The sequence below is a fragment of the Abramis brama genome, assembly GCF_963993115.1.
Source record: "Abramis brama genome assembly, chromosome: 2".
Lineage (NCBI taxonomy): Eukaryota > Metazoa > Chordata > Actinopteri > Cypriniformes > Leuciscidae > Abramis > Abramis brama.
This window is the reverse complement of record NC_139964.1, coordinates 29,846,943-29,868,873: the sequence shown is the minus strand read 5'-3', so window position 1 is coordinate 29,868,873 and position 21,931 is coordinate 29,846,943. Positions and strand designations below refer to the sequence as shown.

The following is a 21,931-nucleotide window of genomic DNA, read 5'->3' as shown; positions in this document are numbered from 1 at the left end:
TACGGTCCATAGAACCCAATAGAAGTGGAAATCAATTAACCATGCTGCAATTAATTAATGTTAATTAGTTACTAAGCAGTTGCCAAGGAGTTCTACATGGCTGCAAGGGCTGCAATAGTCACGCACAGCCAGAATTTTGCCATAAAGTCTGCTCAACACTGCAGCTTATTCTGAGCTAAAAATTGTAGCCATATGGACGAACTCTATTAGGAATTTCCAGACCTAAAGCAAAACTGTCACAATAACTCCAGCCACCTGTTAAAAAACCAAACATCTTACCGATTAATCGCCGATCCAGAGGTAAACTGACGGCTGTCTGGTCTGCAAACCTGCACAGGATCATATGCTCCTGTGGAAACCATATAACATATGTTAATGTACCAAAAAACACATGCTGACACATCAATAAACACACTTGCACATAAACACACAAAAGCATCTGAAAAACAGCTCAGCTGCAGAGAAATATCAATGCTTGAGATCGTTAGGGTTGTGGTGAGGGAATAGACCATTTATCAACCGATGCAACCAGCCATTAGAGGAGAAACAGAGGAAAGCAGCACCCAGTTCATTTTATGTAAATCAATCCACTCTAATTGCAGTTTCTTTCTTCTTCTTTTTTTTTTTTTTTTTGCAGGGACTGTTGCAAGGAAGTGAACAAAAAGACTTCCTCTGCTGTTCCTGTCCAACGATGGCTTCAAGCAACCATTATTCTGCATTAACTGAGTGAAACAAGTGCTGATGGAAAGGAACGTAACAGCCCTGGCAGATTGATTCCTCATATCAAGTTGAATCCTCTAGGCTAATAGCGGTTATAGATGCTATAACACAGTAGAGAGTTAATTTAACACAGTAAAGCATTTCTTCAGCATTTGTTAGTAATAAGAACTTTTGCATCGATCATGCTTGCTTGGAAAGAAGCAAAGGGAATCCATCTATTTTACATTTTGAACTCAAATCAAATCCAAACAATTAAAATAAAATCAATTTTTCTGTAGGGAATTTCAACGCATTCATTTTAAATCACAATGCATTGAATAATCCGGTCAAATTAAATCACTTGCAAATTAAAAAAAGGGGGGAATTATATGCATCTAAACTGTGTGTAGATCAAACTTTGAGTGATATTTACCTGTGCCAAAGTTGCTATATAGGGTGTTAAAGGTTCACCTCAAGCGTGATTTTAACAGTAAAAGACTGTAAAAATGCATTCATTAAACTGTTAATGGTTAACAGAAAGTTTCCGTTCTATATACGGTGAATAACTGTATTAGATCTAACCGTAAACCTAAATTTTACAGTAAAATACCGGTAAATGGAAGTGAAAAAGAACAAGTCATTGTTTAATTTACAGTGAAAAACTGTAAATTGAGATTCCCAGCATTCCCTGTGTGACACTTCACTTTTGATTTTGTTGAAATAACTGTTTCTTCTTAGTTTGTCTTATCAGTTATGTACATTAGTGTGTTATGTTACATCAAATGTTGTTAAATTAATGTTTATTGCATTACTTTAGTGTCATGTGTGTTACCATGATGGTGTTTTGTGCTTGTGTGAATGACACTGTGCTCTTTTTATATATTATATATTTATCTTCTCAGCTTGTGGAAAAGCTGCTTGTGATGAGCTTTGATTCATCATGTGACTTTCTCATCACCACCTGTTTTTCGTAGTTTTCAGGGTATAAAACAGATATTAGTACTTGGTAAATTAACATCATATAAGTTAATGAAATACGTTTTTTTTATACTGTAAATTTTAAGTTAAATCTCTAAAGCCTAAAATGTTGCTACCGTATATATTACGTTAAATGTCTGGCAACCACAACTGCAGTATTTTCTTACCGTAAATTTAATGGATTTTCTTACGGTGTACAAACAGCTTAATTCATAATTCAGTTTGTTCAAATCCAAATACTAATAGCAACAGTGATGCTCGTCTTAGCAAACATTAGAGATTCAATTTCTAATTGTTCAAGATCTATTCCCAAGGTACTGGCTGTCTCTTGTGGCCCTCTGTAGGTGATATCTCAGCAGTGGCCTTGAACACAGCGTGAAAGAGGCAGATGCAGGAGTCGAGCGAACACTGATGACAGTGAGATACAGTACGGCTGATTAACCTCATCCATTTCTCACACTTCCGCCTCCACTCCAGCATAGTGCCTGGAGCAGGAAAACACCAGGAAAAATACAACGTGCAGCTACATTTATGCATTTGGCCGACGCTTTTATCCAAAGCGACTTACATTGCATTTCAAGGTACACATTTACATTCTTGCTTTCCCTGGGAATCGAGCCCATGACCTTGGCGTTGCAAGCGCCAACTCTCTACTGTTTGACCTACAGGAAAGGGGCTACAAGGGGCACTCTATTCCCAGGAATTTCCAAACACACACACTTTTCCCACAATTTCATCTGAGAATCAAGAGAAGAGAAGGAAAAACATCGGCTTATGGACAGATGTTTTATGCAACTCAGAATCTGTTGCGTGTACAGTAACATTTTTACAGAGCTGGTGCTGAGAGCAAAAAGCTGATGAAAATCCATAGTGAAGATGAGTCGTGACGAGGAATGAAAGTGTGGCTGAAACTAATTCTTTTCATGGTGATAACTGATTGTCAGTATTACAAATCTATACTGCTAACCCAGTTTACACACAAAAATACCTCTCATACTACAGCCGGGTGCACACTGTATGATTTATAATAGTCCTTTATGATTGCTGCTTGTCAGACTGCATGAACATGATCCCCGCTGTAAGCCATGTCACACTGTGGGATCTCAGTCGTCATTAATGTCAGATTGTACGGCAGTCAAGACGCATTAAAAACAGACGCACACAAGTAAACTGACCTGGAGTTTGACATCAATCCGTGACACGTTCAGTGACGTGAGCTGCATTTACACGCAGGATTGAAATGGTGTCTAGCAAACAAATACCATCTCTAGCATTAATTTTGATCATGACTTCTCTTGAAAAGGAAACTGAAAAAATATGAAGACGGTGTGTGTGGAGCAAGCGGTGGTTTGTTGCTGTCTCACTAGTTGCATTATCAGGTTCGGCGCTCTTTGGTTTTTGATTTAACGGTCAAAGTCAGGCTACAGGACTGAGCGTTAAAACTTCTGACATTGCCAGAATTTCGTCAGAGGTAAAATTCGATTGCAATGGTCATAGGCAAGTACACTGATTCATGAGTCAAATTCCTTAAAAGGACCTGCTCAAAAGAGCCATTCATCCATGACAATGCTTGCACTGTTTGACGTTGATTATTTCGTTTTTTTCACTCAAATCTATTTCAGACTCAAGGTTCACTAATCATAATTTCTATAACAAAAATTACACAAAAAATTATAATTTTGTTGTGGTGCTGTAGATTCAACAACAGTGCGAGAAACATTTCACATTTTATTCTAGTAATTTTACTAATGTTCAAGAACTATTAAAATAATAGCATCATGAAAATCAATTGTTCAATACATTTGTATCACTTTTGGTTCTGAATAAAAAAACTAAAAAAAAAAAAAAAACTTGATTCCTAACCCTACTTCACATTAAGTAAAAAAAAAAATCACATATCAATTAAAATCAGGCATGAAAACAGTTGGAGGGGGAAAAAACCGGTTACACTTTATTTTAAGGTGTCGTTGTTACAGTGTAATTATACATTTAAGTACTGAGTAATATTAAGCATCTACATGTACTTACTATGGGGTTAGGGTAGGATTAGGATTTGGTTGAGGGTTAGTTGCATGTAATTATGCATAATTTACTGTTATTACTATGGTAAGTACATGTAACATATGTAACAAGGACACTGTAAAATAGAGTGTTACCAAAAAACTTTACAAGTATTAATGTTGGCAACAAACTGGAAAAAAATATAGAAGAAAAAGTAGGAAAAATATCAAATATAAATGAAAGCTAACTAGAACAAAGTAAAAAGATGTAAACTAATATTAAATAACATTAAACAAATAGAGTACTATATATAGAGAGAGAGGGGTCTCTATATATGTATAAAGTACACACACTCTCTCTCTCTGTATATATAGTATATACAGAGTATGTATATGTATACATATACATATATACCGTGCATCCAAACTCATGACCTGAACAGGACTAAAGCAAACACTGTGCTTCACATACATGAGGCGTATGGACTCCTGTGGAGGTTGTGCAATAAGAATCAGGCAGTGTGGCGTCCCACACGTGTAGGTGATAATGAAGAGAGCGCTGAAACACTTACCTTATAGCTCAAAGTCTCCGCAAACCTCGTGCTGTGGAGAGAGACGGAGGGGGGCAGACTTAATGAACTCACACACACACACTGAGGAGCGAATGAAAAATTAAATGACACATTAAAAGAAAACAAGTTTAAGGAGAGGACAGTCCATCCGGATCATAAGCCGTGCGTACTGTAAATACAACGGGATGTCTCACGTAACACTTGCATGATAGAGAAGAGCTCTGCAAGTCTTTGAGATTATGTGTGTGGTAGGTAATGTTTGGCACATTAACTGTCTATCATCAGGTCGCTCTTCCTGTTCTACTGTTGAATGCAACAAATGACAAATCCCTCGATGGGCCGCTGTCATAGCAACACCATGAACACAACCACGGAAAAATAATTTCCTGCTCTCGCCACCCTGATGCTCGTGGCCTGCGGCAAAATTCCTGCCGGAGATTAAATGACAGTTTACGCCAGATTTGGAGAGTGATTGCTTGAGATTGGGGGAAAAACTGATGACTGATCGTCACTGTTAAGAAGTTTGAAAACACACTCTCTAATTTTTGCATTTTCTTGCCAACATTTAACGTGGTACTGACGAGGCTCAGCTGTGATTGTTGATACAGGACAGAATATTCGGAGAATGTTCATGTGAAGAGAAAGACAGAAATAGATGCAATAATGAATGTTTATTATGCTTGTCTATTACGCTTGTCTATTATGGTTGGCTATTTTCGAACGTCCTCATGTTCTTGTCAGTATCTTTTGAGTGTATGCAGAGCTTAGCTTTTAATATACTGTGGATTATAATATCTACACTGTCGTTGTGTACTGTGGAATTAGGGGAACAAATGAGAAGAGAGAAAGATAGCAAGTGAGAAAAGTCAGAGAGGAAGGAGAAGCAGTTTTGACCTCTTGGGGAAGTTGAACTTGAGTGTGTTTTGAATGAACCCGTAGCAGCATGGACTAATGACGAATCCCGCCCGCGCCTGGAGACAGCGATCCAACACCATGTCTGTTGCCACTCCGCACGCATGCAGGGCCACCTGAAACACACACAACACACCAGTCATGCAGGTTACAGACATGGGTTCTTCAACAAAAGTTGGTAATCAAACTACCTGAGCTCTAGAGCAAGATATGTGTGGGAAACTGTCTATTGTAATAAGTGTAGCCTACTGTACTGTAAGTCACTTTGGACAAAAAGGGTCAGTCATTTTTCACAAATACATTCAAAAGACAAATGTTTTGAAAGAAGACACTTATCCTCAAGGCCGCAAGCCGCCACATTCACTGGATCAAAAACACAATACAAACTGTCATATTTTGAAATATTATTACAATTTAAAATACCTGTTTTCTTTTCTATTTATTCCTGTGATGGCAAAGCTGAATTTTTAACTTTAATGTCACAGAAATCATTCTAATATGCTGATTTGCTTCTCAAAAAACATTAATTATTATGATCAATTCTGAAAAACAGCTACTTAATATTTTAGTGGAATCATGATACATTTCTCAAGATTATTTGATTAATATAAACATTAAAAGAATATTTATTTGAGAAAGAAATCATTAAAATATCATTATATAACATAATAAATGTCTTTACTGTCACTATTGATCAATTTAATGCATCTTTTCTGAATAAAAGTATAAAAGTATTCATTTAAAAAAGAAATCTATTGAACAGTAGTGCATTTTTAATATTATTCTGGTTACAAAATCAACTAGAAATTAATTCACTTAAAAAAGCTATTTATACAGACAATGACTTGAAAAAATGGCTCATTATATATATATATATATATATATATATATATATATATATAATATATATATATATATATATATATATATATCTTCATCTGTCTTCATTTTCATTCAAATTAATTTTTAGATTTTTCTGAAAAGGTTACTCGGAGGTATATTATATATATTGTATATTATATCGGAATGGCTAATTAAAAGGATGAAATCCTTAAAGGGCACCTATTATGCAAAATTCACTTTTACATGGTGTTTGAACATAAATGTGTGTTGGCAGTGTGTGAGCAAAACCACCCTAGAATGATAAAAATCCACCCAGTGTTTTTTTTACAATCTCAATAAATCATAAGCACTGTCTCAGAATGAGCTGTTCTCAGATTCGGCGCAATGTGACGTAGAATTGAGCAGGCCCCGCCCACGACGGTTGATTGACACTGCAGTTTGAGCCTAGACCCGCCCTGAGTGAGCTGGACACAGAGTCCGCCATTGTTCGACGCTTGAGCAGCTGTAGACAAGAATGTCTCCTAAGCGATTGAGGCGTGTTGTTGATGGATGTAAGAATGCACATATCAGTCTTCATTTACTCCCGTTGTTACTCAAGGATGGATCTGTATACTGTTTGTGATCAAGCTTACACTCTCCGGAGCAACAGGCCTAACGTGACTGGACACGGAAGAAATGAAAGTGCGAGCGCGCTCTTTATGACAGCTCATCAAGTCATTTTACGGATATAAGGTTTACCAGTTTATTTAGCACCCACTGAAAAGGTGTGTATATTTGTTTACTGTTAATTGTAACTAGTGTTTTGTGTACTTCGCTGTGTATGTTGTTGATAATGAAAGGGAGAGAGAGAGAGAGAGAGTTTATGGATAAGACTTTAATGCGCACTTATGTTTATTCAGCTCTTACAGAGATTCTCTGGAGTAAAACTAACGCTCATCTTTTGTGTGATGTACAATAAACTTCACTGAACTCGTCAGTATATTTTGGTCATCATTCGGACGGGTTTTGCTACAGCAGGCTTGTATTAGTGGATAAAAGCAGATGACAAATAAGTTATAACCATAATTAAACTAAACTATACCTGTTCTATGTCCATACAGCATATATTCTCTGGCTCTGTGGGCATTATTGTCCGACTCCGAGTCGAAATGAACACCGCAACTGAGAGTTTCTGTTCTGATATTATCAGATGAGATTGTCCTGACTGAAGCATGAGCTCGTGAGGCTCCGCCCCCTGGGTCGTCCAGCAGCAGCAGTTCATTTGCATTTAAAGGGCACACACTAAAACAGCGCGTTTTTCTGAGCCCCAAAAAATTACAATTTAAACATGCTGTAAAAAATGATCTGTTGGGTATTTTGAGCTAAAACTTCACATACATACTCTGGGGACATCAGAGACTTATTTTACATCTTGTGAAAAGAGTCATAATAGGTGCCCTTTAAGAGGGGAAAACAAGGTATATGGAAGACATTTGCTTACTTGATAGTTACACAACAAAGTCAGTAAATTCAAAACAAATTTGGAGAATGATATAGCAGTTTTTTTCCAAAACAAATTAAGCCAACATGAAAGATTAAAAAATTACTGGTAGCACTTTATTTTACAGTCCTGGTCCCCATGTACATACTATGTACTTATTATAGTAATAAAAATAACTGGGTAATAACTAGGTATTAACCTTGAACCTACCCCTAAACCTAACCTCAACCCATGTTGTTACCTTATACTAACCAGAGCTTTTTAGGCAAGTACACTGTAAGTACATGTAAGTGCACATAATGTAAAATAAAGTGCAACCAAATTACTAGAACGAACTTGGCATTTGAACCAGTAGGTTGTTTTATCTAAAGCATAATGCATAAAAGCATAACACGATTTTGGTTACATCATTGCAAATGTGCTCAGAGTGGCGTTAATCTACGCATGACAACTAAAAAACGGTTTAAACTCATGCTTGTCCTTGGCCACATTTCTTCCCACCTTTCTGTATCTAGCGTGTTCTCATTGATCTGTTAGTGACTCGGGCACAGAGAGAGAGAGCGAGAGAGAGAGCATGCCAGTCATACCCTGCCGGTGTGACACTGCATGACAGCAGATGTCTCTCTGCCTATTAGCAGGAAAATTGGATCAAACAGCTTGATGGAGGGTAAAGAAAAGCTTTAGATGTCCATACAGAGGCTTGTGAAAGATCAAGCGTTCGATTTTGCTCACGCCTTTACCAGAACAGTGCCTGTATCCATCACCATTAGGGTGAGAAACTGGAACAAATAATGCAAACTCTGGTCTCAGTGAGTGTGAGCGCACAGTTGACCAAACCCATGGATTAACACCCTTCAAATCCCCCATAAGAAGTTTTCTGGGAAATGTGACCAAATCTCAAGAGGATTCGCTTTACACGCTGCTTGGAGTTGCCATAGGAAAGGAATTACGTCCGTGAACTTTGTGTGGGAAAACACACAGCCTTAAAGCCAAGACAAAATAAATTAGGGAAAAAGCAATATTGGCAAAGCGTCCAGTGTGGATTGTAATTAAGTTCTCGAGACGCTAATTAGAACGAAATGATTCATAATGTCTTTTTAACAGGATCTGGAATAAAGCCATTCTCAAAAACCCTGGGCAGGTGTTTGAGTATTCAAGGGCCACCCTAATGTACTAATCACAATCCATTAACGCAGGGTTTCAGTTCTTTGAAGTAGACCACCATCTCATAATGGAGCCATGCATTCACATCTGAAGCGAAAAACAGAATGCCTCATCACCACAAGAAGCAAAATCAACCGTGAAAACCTTTAGCTTTGAGGACGTCATGCAGCAGGTGAATTTAAAAAAATGACAATACTACAGAAAGTGTTTCTTAAGGACGCTGGGAGAACTTTCAGAAGATGTTTTGTGAAAGTACAACTTTGAATGACCATTCACTGATGAAATTCTGTATGTAGTACAGTTGAAGTAATACTGACAATAACGGGCGATAGACTTTAAAGAGTAAATCAATGCACAACTACAGTAGAACTTCAGGAATAAACTGGGGGAGGAAAGCTCTTTTTTTTCACAACACCAATTAAATGAAAAATACAGCAAATCACAGGCGAGTCTATTCACACCAAAGGCAAAAGAACAAAAAAAACATTCTGGTAGTTCAGATGCTTTAATGCAAGAAAAAGCACAAATGAAAAAAATAATATAATATAACTCACGTTAACACTAAATACAAGATATCTGCTTAAAAAAAAAAGATGTAGCTATAGTCATAGCATGGTAAAGGAATATGAGCTATAATGACAATAATAGTGTACTTATGGTTATAGTAGAGCTTTCACAATAAACTGTCACTAGGTTTAAAGTGTAAATATAAAACACTCCTGTTTGTTTTATCATTACAATTGTATCATGTCTTTTTGCTTCATTGCACATGATCAAAAGGCTCATATCTTATTTCTCAGGGGTTTTTTGTTGAACAAAATAAACACGCACACACACACAAAATGAACTGTTCTCATAGCAAAACAAGGCAAAACAAAAAAAACAAACAAAATCAAAGCAAAGAAAACAAACAAAAAACAACAAAAATAAACAAAAAGCAAAATCCAATCCATGTCAAAACAAAATCAAAAGCGAGAAAATAAAATCAGGAACAAAAAATAAGATCCAAACCAAAAAAAAAGACAAAAATCAAAGCAAAGAAAACAAACAAAATAAAAACAACAAAATAAACAAAAAGCAACACAAATAAGCAAGAAACAAAAAACAACAAAAAACAGAAACCCACAAAAAAAAAAAACAGTTAAACAGAAATCAGTCCATGTCAAAACAAAATCAAAAGCGAGAAAACAAAATCAGGAACAAAAAATAAGATCCAAAAAAAAAAAAAAAAGACAAAAATCAAAGCAAAGAAAACAAACAAAAAACAACAAAAATAAACAAAAAGCAAAACAAATAAGCAAGAAACTAAAAAAAAAAAAACCCCAGAAACCCACAAAAAAAACCCCAGTGAAACAGAAATCAATCCATGTCAAAACAAAATCAAAAGCGAGAAAACTAAATCAGGAACAAAAAATAAGATCCAAACAAAAAACACATTTTTTATTTTTTTTATTTTTAAATGAAATGAAACAAAATATTGTTTGTTAGTATTTGTGGGTGAATGTTCGGTAATATTATTTGCATTATTTGGCAGCATGTAATTATGCCAGAATCTATTCTTTAAAATGCAAAGAGGTTGGAAAAGCACATCGCAGTCATTCCAAGTCTTCCATCGGAATGTCGGATGCTCCGCCTCAAGTACAAATTTACAGTCATAATGAGACAAAGCTGGTGGGCCGTCTCCCAAAAGATCAGATGAATATTGTTTAGCATGGGAAAGAAGCAGTGTTACAAAGCTCAAGTTTGTTTTTCCAAATAAAGTGGAATCTGCAATGGTTCTGTGTGGTCTCTTGTACTGGAGGACCTAATAAATTAAGTTTTCTGAAAGCGCTGAAAATATAAGACATTGACAAAGAGCTTAACGTCATCCTCAATGCTAGTTTTTCTTGTATAAACCATTCGACAACGGAAAAATAATAAAGCATGCTGCAAAAGCATATTCTTTATTAGTTTTTCTCATGCAGTAGGTCTTCATTTTTTTGCTGATGATGTTTCTTTTCTTCTCTTCAATGGGAGTCTTTATAATTAAGTAGTTTGCCCGAGGGATGAAGGCACAACTTCACGACTACAATGCAAGTTCATTATTCACAGCCACCGAACACAGCAGTGTGCTTGTTTCACCATCATTCAACAGGTACAACAAATCAAGTTAGAGCAAACAGCCCATAACTTCTCTTTTCACATCATTACCCATGTTTAGTCATTTTTCCAAGTGTAGCTGCAAGCCTTATTACAGACTGTCTTAAAAAAAGGAATAGTAGCTATTTTCACGCATCTAAACCACTGGAAAACAATATTTCCGGCTCTGCTGCTTTAGCAACCAAACCTTTTAATCATTTATGCTAATGATATGTGCAGAGTTATGCAAGATAACACAATATAGCTAAGAAACTCAAAGGTAAAAATTTCAAATTCAATAACTTAATGACCTAAATCGGCCTTTAATGCAGAGTTGCGGCAATGTGAGTGGAGGAATATTTCATGGAGGTCTGGAGGGAAAAACCTAGATAAACCTAGTATGTTAAATTATTTTTTTTAAATTGTTGACTGTTTGATATGAATCTCATTGACATTCTTATTTTTAATGATTGTGCTATAGGTGCCCAAAAGAAATTCTACACAGATACACGTATTAGTTTTGGGAACCAGTGAAGGTCTGATAAAGTCTGTGTCGGAAGAAAATAGCCCCCCCCCACACACACACAGGAGCAGTGTGTGAAGCTCAATACTGCAGCTGCAGCTCTCTGTGGATACGAGGCCAGAGGCTGCAGGTCTCTGGCAGAAAGAAACATCTCATTACCTCCGGAAACAAATATAAGAACTGCAGAAAGTACATACTTCCTCAGTTATCACAGAAAACAGCACCCCTCAAAGAGTACACGTCCAAAAAATCATTTTAATCAGTATTTAATCAGTATTTTTATCTTGTTTTCCAGTAAAAATACCACTTAAAATGCACAATTGTGTAAGATAAGACTTGTTTTCAGAGAATATATCTTGAATTACGTTTTTTTTTTTTTTCTCACCACATTGGCAAACTGACAAAAAAACAAAACAAAAACAAAACTCGCAAGGTTTCTACTCAAAACAAGCCGCCAGCGCTGTATGAAAAATACAAAATTTAATTTCTGTCTATTTCAAATATGATTAGGGAGTTCTCTTAACAAATATACAATCCAACTAGATTGCATACAGTAATATATGTGCTGTCTAATTTCTAATATGCTTGTGGTTACAATATTTGACCGAATTAAAAATTAAGAGAACACAAAACAAATGTGTGTAAATGACTGTTAATAATATCATTGTTCCACAATCAGTCTCATTTAAAATGAAATGTAACCTTAATGTTTGGGCAAGTTGTCAAGGAGCCAATTTCATCACTCAAAATGCAGTAATGAGCAACCCATTCTCTTTTGAAAGGATTTAAAGGACAAACGTGAGGGTGAACTGCATAATTAATATGGATGGCAGGGAGAATCAAACAAGCTACAACTACAGGGTGCAAGAATCTATCCTTTAAAACAGGCTTTGCAATGCAAATAAAGAGATATCTATACCTTCTGGACAAAAATGTGAAATTATTGAAACTCCTCATAGCAAGAACGAGCGCTGAAAGCAAACATTAACAAAAGCAATTATCGATGAAAGGCTGCAGTTGATCCAAATGTCTGAGGCCACATTGAAATCCATCTAATGTAAAACTAGAATTAAACAATTAAACAAAAATTGAACACCAAGATGCACAATGAAATATTAAACCCTTCTGGCATCTGAGAGACTCCAATGCTATTTTAGGAGCTAAACAACCTTTCTTAATGTTATGAGAAATGATTATAAGCCTAATATCAACTTCATAGCAGCCATTAAACACCCTCCAAACACATTACTTTTGTTTGGAGTATCAGAAACATGCATGAATTTTCACAAGATAACTAATTCATAAAGACAAAACCTGCATTAAATTACAAATACACACACACACACACACACAATAAAATGTGCCATCTAAATCTTTTAGCATTATTATAGTGAGCCAGAGGAAGCCAATGGTGCATATTAATATGTCTTAAAAGTCTTGGCTTCCTCTCGCTCACTATAATAATGTATATTTTTCACTATAATAATAAACAGTTAACAAATATCATGTATGTTTTATATAAGACGGTTCTGACCCCGATGTTGAAGTTTCCGGTGAAGTAGTCGAGGTTTGTCTGGATGAAGCCAATGTTTGTCAATCCAAGCTGAGCACTTCGGTCTCTGGCCCTGACCAGAGACTCCTCTTTATTTTCAATGAGAATAACCTGAACAATGACACAAATGGGATATATTTCACCTTGGTGCATATTATATCTCTTACCACTCACTGGTTCATTGCCAAATTGCTCATTGATTCATCTCAAATTGCTCTTTAAAAAGCCATTTCATTAAAAGGAAAGAAAATCAGCAGAGAATAAGAAGAACATCTTCTAAATAACTACCTAATAATCCACTGAACCATTAAATATGTATTAGCACTCAAAGAGTATTCTAGTATTGAGTTGATTTTCCTATTTGCATAGGTAAAAGTACAATTTTCCCTAACAAGGGCTTAGGGAGACAAAAAAACAACAATAGTGTGGAATCAGTTTATTTTTCCAGTGTCTACAAATGAGCTCACCAGGGAGGAAGGCAGATTTAGTTTCTTTTCTCTGATTCTGTTAACCTGACTTGAACAAATCAGAAAGTCTTACCTGACATTTAGGAAGTGTGTACGCCAAAACAATCCCAACGTGCCCCTGAGAAAACAAACGAAGAATAAGCTGCTAAAGAACATGGGAGAAACAGACCTTAAAGAGCTCATCAGATCAAAGTCTGCTCAAGAGAACACGAGAATATTGACCTGTTGCCCAAAAGCTGTAACGTCAGGGTTTATATGTATGCACAGAATAACAAGAGCACTCCCAAAGATTACACGAGGTGACAAGGGAGGGGAACAGATGCTTACTGACACGCATGCAGTGCGTCCCGTAAGAAAACAGAAACAAGTCCAAGACATTTTTAACATGTCAGAAGGTAACCTACCCCCCCGCTGCAGAAATCCACCACAGTGTTCCCCGGGTGGGCCATATCCGTCACCGTGGCAAGCAGGTTGTTGAGCTGCTGTTGTTTGCGCACAGCGCGGGCGTCTGACATCTTACCTTTGGAGACAAGGGAATGTTAACACCGAAACGGCCAACAGCAACACACTGCAACGAGACTCTTAACCAAAGCCAAAATAGAAATGTGTGTGCAAGTTACAAATGTTACATAATAGTAGATATGTGATAATGTAAAGCCAAATATCTCTTTAATGCAAACTAAACCCACATCAGAATGGGAAATGACTAATTCATTGTGTTGTCAAAAATAAATAAGCAAAAAAAAAAAAAATTAGAAGGCTTTAAAAACAACAGATCAAAATGAACAAATATTGTTTTAGGTTGAAATTATTTTATTATAGGAGAATAATAAATAAATAAATATTGGTTTAATTTAAAATGATTTTATTATAATAGAAGAAAGAGGTGAATTGATTATACAGACTAGCAAATATTATATATTATATTGTATTGTATTATATTTAGTGATGTCAATAGGAAAGTTTGTTTATATACAGTGAGGAAAATAAGTATTTGAACACCCTGCTATTTTGCAAGTTCTCCCATTTGGAAATCATGGAGGGGTCTGAAATTGTCATCGTAGGTGCATGTCCACTGTGAGAGACATAATCTAAATAAAAAAATCCAGAAATCACAATATATGATTTTTTTACTATTTATTTGTATGATACAGCTGCAAATAAGTATTTGAACACCTGTCTATCAGCTAGAATTCTGACCCTCAAAGACCTGTTAGTCTGCCTTTAAAATGTCCACCTCCACTCCATTTATTATCCTAAATTAGATGCACCTGTTTGAGGTCGTTAGCTGCATAAAGACACCTGTCCACCCCATACAATCAGTAAGAATCCAACTACTAACATGGCCAAGACCAAAGAGCTGTCCAAAGACACTAGAGACAAAATTGTACACCTCCACAAGGCTGGAAAGGGCTACGGGGAAATTGCCAAGCAGCTTGGTGAAAAAAGGTCCACTGTTGGAGCAATCATTAGAAAATGGAAGAAGCTAAACATGACTGTCAATCTCCCTCGGACTGGGGCTCCATGCAAGATCTCACCTCGTGGGGTCTCAATGATCCTAAGAAAGGTGAGAAATCAGCCCAGAACTACACGGGAGGAGCTGGTCAATGACCTGAAAAGAGCTGGGACCACCGTTTCCAAGGTTACTGTTGGTAATACACTAAGACGTCATGGTTTGAAATCATGCATGGCACGGAAGGTTCCCCTGCTTAAACCAGCACATGTCAAGGCCCGTCTTAAGTTTGCCAATGACCATTTGGATGATCCAGAGGAGTCATGGGAGAAAGTCATGTGGTCAGATGAGACCAAAATAGAACTTTTTGGTCATAATTCCACTAAACGTGTTTGGAGGAAGAAGAATGATGAGTACCATCCCAAGAACACCATCCCTACTGTGAAGCATGGGGGTGGTAGCATCATGCTTTGGGGGTGTTTTTCTGCACATGGGACAGGGCGACTGCACTGTATTAAGGAGAGGATGACCGGGGCCATGTATTGCGAGATTTTGGGGAACAACCTCCTTCCCTCAGTTAGAGCATTGAAGATGGGTCGAGGCTGGGTCTTCCAACATGACAATGACCCGAAGCACACAGCCAGGATAACCAAGGAGTGGCTCTGTAAGAAGCATATCAAGGTTCTGGCGTGGCCTAGCCAGTCTCCAGAACTAAACCCAATAGAGAATCTTTGGAGGGAGCTCAAACTCCGTGTTTCTCAGCGACAGCCCAGAAACCTGACTGATCTAGAGAAGATCTGTGTGGAGGAGTGGGCCAAAATCCCTCCTGCAGTGTGTGCAAACCTGGTGAAAAACTACAGGAAACGTTTGACCTCTGTAATTGCAAACAAAGGCTTCTGTACCAAATATTAACATTGATTTTCTCAGGTGTTCAAATACTTATTTGCAGCTGTATCATACAAATAAATAGTTAAAAAATCATACATTGTGATTTCTGGATATTTTTTTTTTTGGATTATGTCTCTCACAGTGGACATGCACCTACGATGACAATTTCAGACCCCTCCATGATTTCTAAGTGGGAGAACTTGCAAAATAGCAGGGTGTTCAAATACTTATTTTCCTCACTGTATATATATATTTTTTTTAATATATATATTTGTATTACACACACATATATATATATATATATATATATATATATATATATATATATATGTGTGTGTGTGTGTATATATATATATATGTGTGTGTAATAAATAATAATAATAAAAGAAATAAAATAAAAAAAAATAAATATATATATATATATAAATATATATATATATATATATATATATATATATATATATATATATAAATATAAATATATATATATATATATATATATATATATATATATATATATATATACACACACACACACACACTTACAAACTTTTGCTATATGTGATTAATCGATTTGGCAGCACTAATTAATATAATATAATATAATATAATATAATATAATATAATATAATATAATATACTATACTATACTATACTATACTATACTATAATATAATATAATAGGAATAAGTACAGTGAACAAAAACATTTCACAACAGTACGGACATTTAAATCGTTACTTTTTTTTAACACAAATGACTGAAAACAAAGCCATGGTCAAGAAAAAAAAAAATGGTTATACATTTATAAATTTGGGTAATATTCTGTTGAAACATGCATGAAGTCGCATAAGACATGCATTGTTACCAAGCACAATGGGTATAATAATAAATGAACTACTGTATAATGTAAAATAAAAATTATTAATAGAACATGTGGTTGTCTAGTGATGAGAATTATTATTTTGGTTCTGTTTGGTTTGTCCTCCGCTTGGCTCTGAACATCAGTATAAACAAGCTGCCTACCTAAAAATGCCATTCGGTACATTTTGCATTCATACAGTTTACAAATTGAAAAGAGGACAGCCAAGCGCCACTTTCAGCTGTGATTAAACGGATTGAACTATTTCAACGGCTGTTTGAGAAATGTTAAAAGCGGGAATAGGCCTACTCTAAAAATACAATTTTAGACCCCCCCCCCCCTCCTCCTCCCCCTCCCTCCCTCCCTTTTTGAGCCACTCAAGTCGTCTCAAACTTTAATTGGAGTTGAAGGCTGTTTTCACACAGCCACACACACTGCCACGGGGAATAAATTTGCAGCAGATTTCCTGTTTTGAGCCGAGCGCTGAAGAAACACCATCAGTATAATATAAATCACAGACGCGTCTGTCGAGCACTGCTGCGCTCATTTTGTGCACGAATCTCTGATGAGAGCGGAAGAACTACCTGGAGCCAAATAGGAAACAAAAACCACAAAACAGCCCAACAAAAGCTTCGTAAAGATCTGCTCATCGTGTGTTATCAACACCTGGTAATTAATTAATGTCTATGATCCTGACAGGCAACAAAAGAATCAATCAGGCTCAGGTGAGGAAGAAAAGACAAACATGCAGATTCTTTTGCAAAGAACGCCTGTGGAATTTGCATGTTTTCTTCCTCTAACAGGATTCGAATGGCAGGCGCGCTATCAGAGAGGAGCAGAGATGCGGTATGCAGTGAAGATGCAACTCATTAACCGAGAGCACATTTGCAGTGCGTCTCCGAGAGACATAAATCCACAGGAATGTCGGCCTGCTGTCAAATGAGGATCTCTTCTACATCAAGAGAATCAAATCCTTCTGAAAATCTGCAATCCTTCCAATGAACAATGATGTGTTGGTTTTTATCAGAGATCTTAAAGGATTCAAATTCTAAAATGAATTGCTTATGATATGCTGATTATGTCATTTATTAAAAGCACATCCAGATTGGCTGATTAGCTACAAGTTCAAAAGAAGATAATTAAGAGTTATTAACATGTGGCATATATAAGTCAAGCACTGAATAGACAAAGTGGCTTAAAAAGTGATAGATACAACAAAATGTATTTTCTTTGCACTAAGTGTAAATTGTTGTTAGATTCTATGTATACTTGGTGCAAATAGTGGAAGATACTTTTTGCATCTCAGTATACTGTAACCCTACCAATTAAACACTTTATTCCCACTAACAAATACCTGTTATGCACTTTATTTCTATTTCTACTTAATTTGTATTTGTCTTTTTGTTAATGTTGAGAGTATAAAGCACTTTGGACAAACTGTGTTGTTTTTAGTTCTATAGAAATAGAAATAGAAATAAAGATTGCTAAATGTTGATTCCTAAATATTTTCTAAATTTGTATCTAAAATAAACGCTACTCCGAGCTGATATGCGATGGAAAAAGGGAGAAGAATGAGTTCGGTAAAAGACGGATTCGAACTCGGGTCAAACGCACCCTCACTGTCCACGCCACTGATTCTGACAAAATTTTGTAATTTTGTCTGGCTCAATCAGACAATACTGGGCGGAGTTAATGTAAATAGCCTCTGCCAACAAAGAGTCATGCTCCAAAACTTTGAAAACGCAATAATTTGCTGTTTTCTCACTATTGCCAAATCAAAAGTAGCAAAATGGCTGAAAATATGTTAAAATAAAAAACTACAGTAAATAAAGCAGCAGATAAGCATGCAAAGTAAATGCAAATAAAGCAAGCAAATAAGTTAAATAAAATAAATCTAACAAACATAAATACACACGTACCTACCTAACACATGGAGGTGTCACCAAAAAGTGACTGGTAATACTATTAAAGCAACTCTAAAAATACTGAGTAGGGAAATTCCTACAAAAGATGTTTTCTGCAGACAGATGATTCTGGTCCTGAGAGTGTTGGTGGAAAAACCAGGAAGACTTTCATAGAATAATGAGATATATTGATCAGGCAGAGTTTTTAATTTACCAAAGATACCCAGGTTTGGTCCAAAACACCCTGCAGTCCTTTGAGACAAACAGAGATTGTGATAGTGGGGAGACAGATGATTGAGACGCAAATGAGATTTGTTGGGGAAGAAAAGGATGAAACAAATAAGAAAATATCCTGGGCTGTACCGATAAAATCACATATCAATATTGCAATTATTTTTCTCATGATATTGCTTTTTCACAATACTTTAGATCCTTTTTTATGTGCCCTTTCATATGGTTAATGAAGAAACAGGTTGTTTTAATAAACTGACATTTCTCAGTATATGGTCACCTGTGATTCACAATGACATGGGCTCCACCTACATCAGTTCTCATCACAAACATACCATTCTAACAATATCATAACGTATAGTGATGCCCTGAACTTTATATTTCCTGGAATAGAGATGATTATAGATCGGATGCCTTACAATCCAATGCTGGTTTAAGAGACCTGCTTCTCCATTAAAGGGATACTCCACTTTTTTTGGAAATAGGCTCATTTTACAACTCCCAGAGTTAAACAGTTGAGCCTGAAAATAGTCCCCAGCTCGGTAACTTCCAACGTGACCGGGACTAAGTTTGTCTAACCTATTAGACCTATTTTCAGCAGGCGCTGCGTCATATCATTACGCCTGCTGAACCCATGGTACGGCAGCAAAGTTTCTTGATTATTACGCAGGAATGAGAGTATAGTTCCTAGCCATATCAGCCTAGAAAATCGCAACTTTTCATTTTCCGTCGGTCTTAGTACACGATGTAACTACAGAAGAGTCAAGTTTTAAATAGGAAAAATATCGAAACTCTTTGGTCATTTTTTTTTAGAGAGATGCTAATGGTCCTGTCCGATTCAATGATCTATGCTAAGCTATGCTAAAAGTGGTACCGCCAGACCCGGAGATCGGCTGAATGGATTTGAAAACGGTAAAACTCAACTGTTTAACTCTGGGGGAGTTGTAAAATGAGCCTATTTCCAAAAAAAGTGGAGTATCCCTTTAAGTGAACTATACACTTTTTAAAAAATAAAGAGTTTTTTCACATTAATGGAAGAGAGAAACCATTTTGGGTTCCCCAAAGTACCTTTCAGTGAACAGTTCCTAAAAAAAAACAACTTTTCTTAGTGTGAAGAACATTTCATTAATCTGAAGAAGAAGAACTGTTTTTCCAGTTCCAGAAAAGGTTTTCCAGAACCTCTTGTGGAATGGAAAGATTCAATGGATATTAAATGTTCTTCAGGAAAAGATAATATAATAGGAAAACATAAATCTGATTGCATCAATGCAACACTGTGAGTCGATATGTTTTTGAAAGAAATCTCTCTCTCACCAGGCTTCATTTATTTGATCAAAAATACAGTAAAACAGTACTATGGTGAAATGTTGCAATTTAAAATAACTTTTCTATTTGAATATATTTTAAAATGTAATTTATTCTGTGATCAAAGCTGAATTTTCAGCATCATTACTCCAGTCTTCATGATCCTTCAGAAATCATTCTAATATGCTGATTTGATGCTCAAGAAACATTTCTGATTATTATCAATGTTGAAACCAGTTGTGCTGCTTAATATTTTTGTGGAAAATGTTATAAATGTAAGGATTTTTTGATTGACAGAAAAAATTATAAAAGTATAATTAACATTATACATGTCATTTTTATCAATTTAATGCATTCTTGCTGTATAAAAGTAAACATTTCTTTCTTTAAATGAAAACTCCTCCTGACACCAAACTTTTGAACGGTAGTGCATATCAGTATGTGGTTCAGAACAGCAAATTCCTGGAATGTGAAATGTTCCCACTGAACTAGTGTTTTCAAAAATCGACAGAGTGGAGGACAGGAAAATTAAAAACAGGGACTCCATTTTCATCATAACTCGGCTTACAAGAGGCTCATGGCGTCCAAGCAATAGGCTTCCAAATAGTAAACCAAGGGGAGAATATTTTCCAGCAATCCAAACCTCAATTTCCTTTCTTTCTGCTGCAACGTGTAAAGCAGGGGAGGGAGAACTTCTACGGTAGACACAAAAGCAGAAGAAAACAGGCCTCTCGAGTGGACAATCAGAATCGCATATTCAAGTGGCTACATCTGTGCTTAAAAGATGAGGAGAGGCCTGAATGAAGGTATTTAAGCAAGAATTGTTCATGAGGACATCCTCAAGGTTGTTTTTCTGCTAACAATTCACAGTCACAGCTTCAGTGAGCAATCTGGAGCAGGAACAAAACACTTTACAGTTTACAGATAAAAGGCCAAAATCCATGACCTCAAGTCACAGTTAGAAGGGATAAAAAAACATTTGTGATCATGTAACTGTAGTCATGCCGCCCACCATTACTTCCCACTGTTACCTTTGATAAACTGAAAAGCAAGAACCTTTTTGGTAGGCCATATGCATCTCAAAGTGCAATGGTATTACAGCTTAAAGCACCACTTGTGCTTCTGCAGCACTTTTTGTAAAGGTAGTTTTTCACTCTTTAATATATGATGTTTGTTCATACTGTAACATATAAATAAGAAACAAACACTAATGAGGGATTTTTTCAGGGAACAACAACAACAACCACCTAAAAGCATTAAACAATTGTGAGGATTTGAAAATAAGCCACATTATGCTTACATTCTGGCTTCTATATAAATCCATTAAAAGCAAATGTGTCCCTTTCTTTGCTTCAATGTACAGTATACATATTTGTACTCTCCGAAGGAACCGAGCCAAACCTCAAAGACTTAAACTCATTCAACGATTGTCCTCATTTAAGAAATACATGTTTGGTTCTTGTTTTGGATGTAGTGGTGCAAAACACAGTGAAATATGAGCTTAAGACAGAATGCTGCCAGATGGAAAAATAACAGAGCCATGCAGAGGTTAGAAACGGGTCAAATTTGTATCAATTGCATTTTTGACTGCTGAACTTAATAGCTAAAAATATCCACTTCTACTTTACAAACACTGACACATTCAGGTCAAACAAGTACAAGGTTAATTCTCAAAGTAGACAAGCAAGAGTTTGAAACCATATTTGAATTATCCACATCCAGCGTGTATGCGAGACATTTCAGACAGACATCACGACGAGGTTCAATGTTAAATTAAGCCTAAAAGATTAACCACACAAACATCTGCATTAAAACACAAACCATGACACTTCAAATGAAAGAAGTCTGTTTGAAATGAATGTTTCTGAAAATAACACCACAACCTGTACACAAAGTACTGTGGAGGTACAGTGTTTCACTGATATACCGTTTAAATGTTTGAGAAGAAAGGTGTAGAATGACCCAGAATATAGGAAGTTAT

General features: G+C 36.1%; 1 protein-coding gene across 1 annotated transcript in view; it reads right to left on the bottom strand.

The window, feature by feature from the left end:
* The window catches only part of gstcd (glutathione S-transferase, C-terminal domain containing), a 51,493-nt gene that overhangs the window by 2,983 nt on the left and 26,579 nt on the right, over positions 1-21,931 (bottom strand). Inside the window, exons 6-11 of the mRNA XM_084096370.1 lie at positions 13,713-13,828; positions 13,382-13,426; positions 12,824-12,952; positions 5,144-5,277; positions 4,250-4,280; positions 280-349 (exon numbers count right to left, since the gene is read on the bottom strand). Coding sequence (XP_083952496.1) covers positions 280-349; positions 4,250-4,280; positions 5,144-5,277; positions 12,824-12,952; positions 13,382-13,426; positions 13,713-13,828 — 525 coding nt within the window. The remainder of the gene's footprint in view (positions 1-279; positions 350-4,249; positions 4,281-5,143; positions 5,278-12,823; positions 12,953-13,381; positions 13,427-13,712; positions 13,829-21,931) is intronic.